Source organism: Sprattus sprattus (assembly GCF_963457725.1).
Source record: "Sprattus sprattus genome assembly, chromosome: 13".
Lineage (NCBI taxonomy): Eukaryota > Metazoa > Chordata > Actinopteri > Clupeiformes > Clupeidae > Sprattus > Sprattus sprattus.
In genome coordinates this window covers 11,477,755-11,479,650 of record NC_137911.1, presented here as the reverse complement: position 1 = coordinate 11,479,650, position 1,896 = coordinate 11,477,755, and the positions used below count along the sequence as shown (strand labels likewise).

Below are 1,896 nucleotides of genomic sequence, written 5' to 3'. Positions count from 1 at the left end.
TTTGCATGGGTTTAGGGCATGATAGGGCCAGTAACTTAGGATGGTGCTAAACTCAGCTCTGTCTCCATACTGTGATTTAAAACCCGTGCTTCTTTCTTTTACGTCTCTGTCTGTGCTTGTGAAAGCTATTTGTTCCGCTGTGCCGTGCATCTAGCGGCTGCCTTTGATTTCTGAATCTCGAAATAAGATGATTTGCAGACATCAATGCGTTCTCAGCGGTCATGATTACAACTCGGGAGTAGATCCACGCAGGAATTTGTAGTAAATCCCGACCCCCTGCCACCGAACCCCCGCTCAGTGACCGAGCTTCCTCTTGGTTCTTGTCATGGAAAGGGCTATTAGGATGTTTGACAATCCCAGCCTGTTACAACTCCATCAGTTAATTGGATACCTTGTAGCGTCGCTGGTTTCTCTCATCTGCTACTTTGAAAGACAAAGGCGCAGTGGGAGCCTGTTCACACCTCTGGACGCAGGCGGGCATAAAAGCCGCCTGGCCTGAGCACGGAAGCACTCATCCCACTTACTTCAGAGAGAGAAGCACCTACTGAGCTCCACACAAGGACCTACAACAAGTTTCGTTTTTCAACCGTTTTTATTTTCATTTATTCAACATGCATGTTCCTGCCAGGCCTCTTGGATCCGTTTGTGGCTACTCCGTGCGTCCTAGAGGGTCACTCTATGCAGACTACGGAAGCACTCCTTGTAGTGTGTCGCCGTCGAAACCAAGCATGGGGAAAGCCTTCACTATCGATGCATTGCTCTCCAAACCAGACACCATCGCAAGAGAAAAGACCAGCCTCACAGCGAATGTGAAGTATCCCTCAACCCTGGGTTCTGTCTATCATGGACAGATGCACTCGCCTTTGCCACACTACATGTACAGCCCGAGCTTGGTTCACACTCAGCCTGGATACCCTGTCTACTACTGCCCTCCCTACGGCTACCAAACCGCCTGCCGTGGTCCTCTTTACGCACAAGGTAAATAGAAACAAATCATCTTATGAGTGCCTTTAATGTGATCCCTTTGATGCGTATAAATTGCATACCGTTCTACTTTGCAAAACATGCCTCTAACGCTTAATCCTTCCTCCTGTCCCACAGAAGCGGCCATGACGAAAAACGGTGTACACATGTTCAAACACAAGGCGGGCAAGTCCAAGCGTATGCGCACCAGCTTCACGAACGAACAGCTGTCCAGACTAGAGAAGGAGTTCGCCCGGCAACAGTACATGGTCGGCTCTGAGCGCTTCCTCCTGGCTACTTCTCTACAACTCACCGAAGCTCAAGTAAGTTATCACACCCAATAATGTTTTCCCAGGTACACTAATGTTAACTTTATACACGCCATTTCCACAGCATTTTTCATTGAACTAATCTATTTTTGCATTGCTTCATCAGGTTAAGGTCTGGTTCCAGAATCGTCGCATCAAATGGCGCAAGCAGAGTTTGGAGCAGCAACAGGCAAAACTGGCTAAACTCGGACTTGCCGCTCCGCCAAAGAGTCCCGGTTCCCAAGGGCGTGAGGATGAGGGGGACGAAGATGAAGATTTCAGCAACGAGTCGGACATCGACATTGAGGGCTCTATCAGCGACTGCTAAAGTGATACCGTGGTCCAAAAACAAGCCCAAGAACTGTTGTAAATAATCCAGTGGCCCGACAGATACAGGGCCGAGTTTATCTATTTGTACAAAATATTTAATTAATAGATATAGATCTATATTTAAGTGTCTACTTTTACAATGTCGTTTTTTTATATGGAGATGTTTCCATTTTGTAATGAGATTGTTTGTTTGCCATTGCAAAATATAGTTTATTTTTAAAACTATTATGTTTCTTGGTCTGAATTGTATAATATCTAGGATGAAATCTGAGTACTTTGAAATGGTTACCACTCG

The 1,896-nt window shown here is 46.1% G+C and overlaps 1 protein-coding gene across 1 annotated transcript; it reads left to right on the top strand.

Moving 5' to 3' along the window:
• Positions 1-611: 611 nt before the first annotated feature.
• On the top strand, positions 612-1,599 carry noto (notochord homeobox; the record flags this gene model as incomplete). The annotated part of the gene is made up of 3 exons (XM_080850168.1): positions 612-978; positions 1,102-1,286; positions 1,399-1,599. The coding sequence occupies 3 exons, from the start codon at positions 612-614 to the stop codon at positions 1,597-1,599; spliced, it is 753 nt and encodes a 250-aa protein (XP_080706294.1).
• Positions 1,600-1,896: the final 297 nt, after the last annotated feature.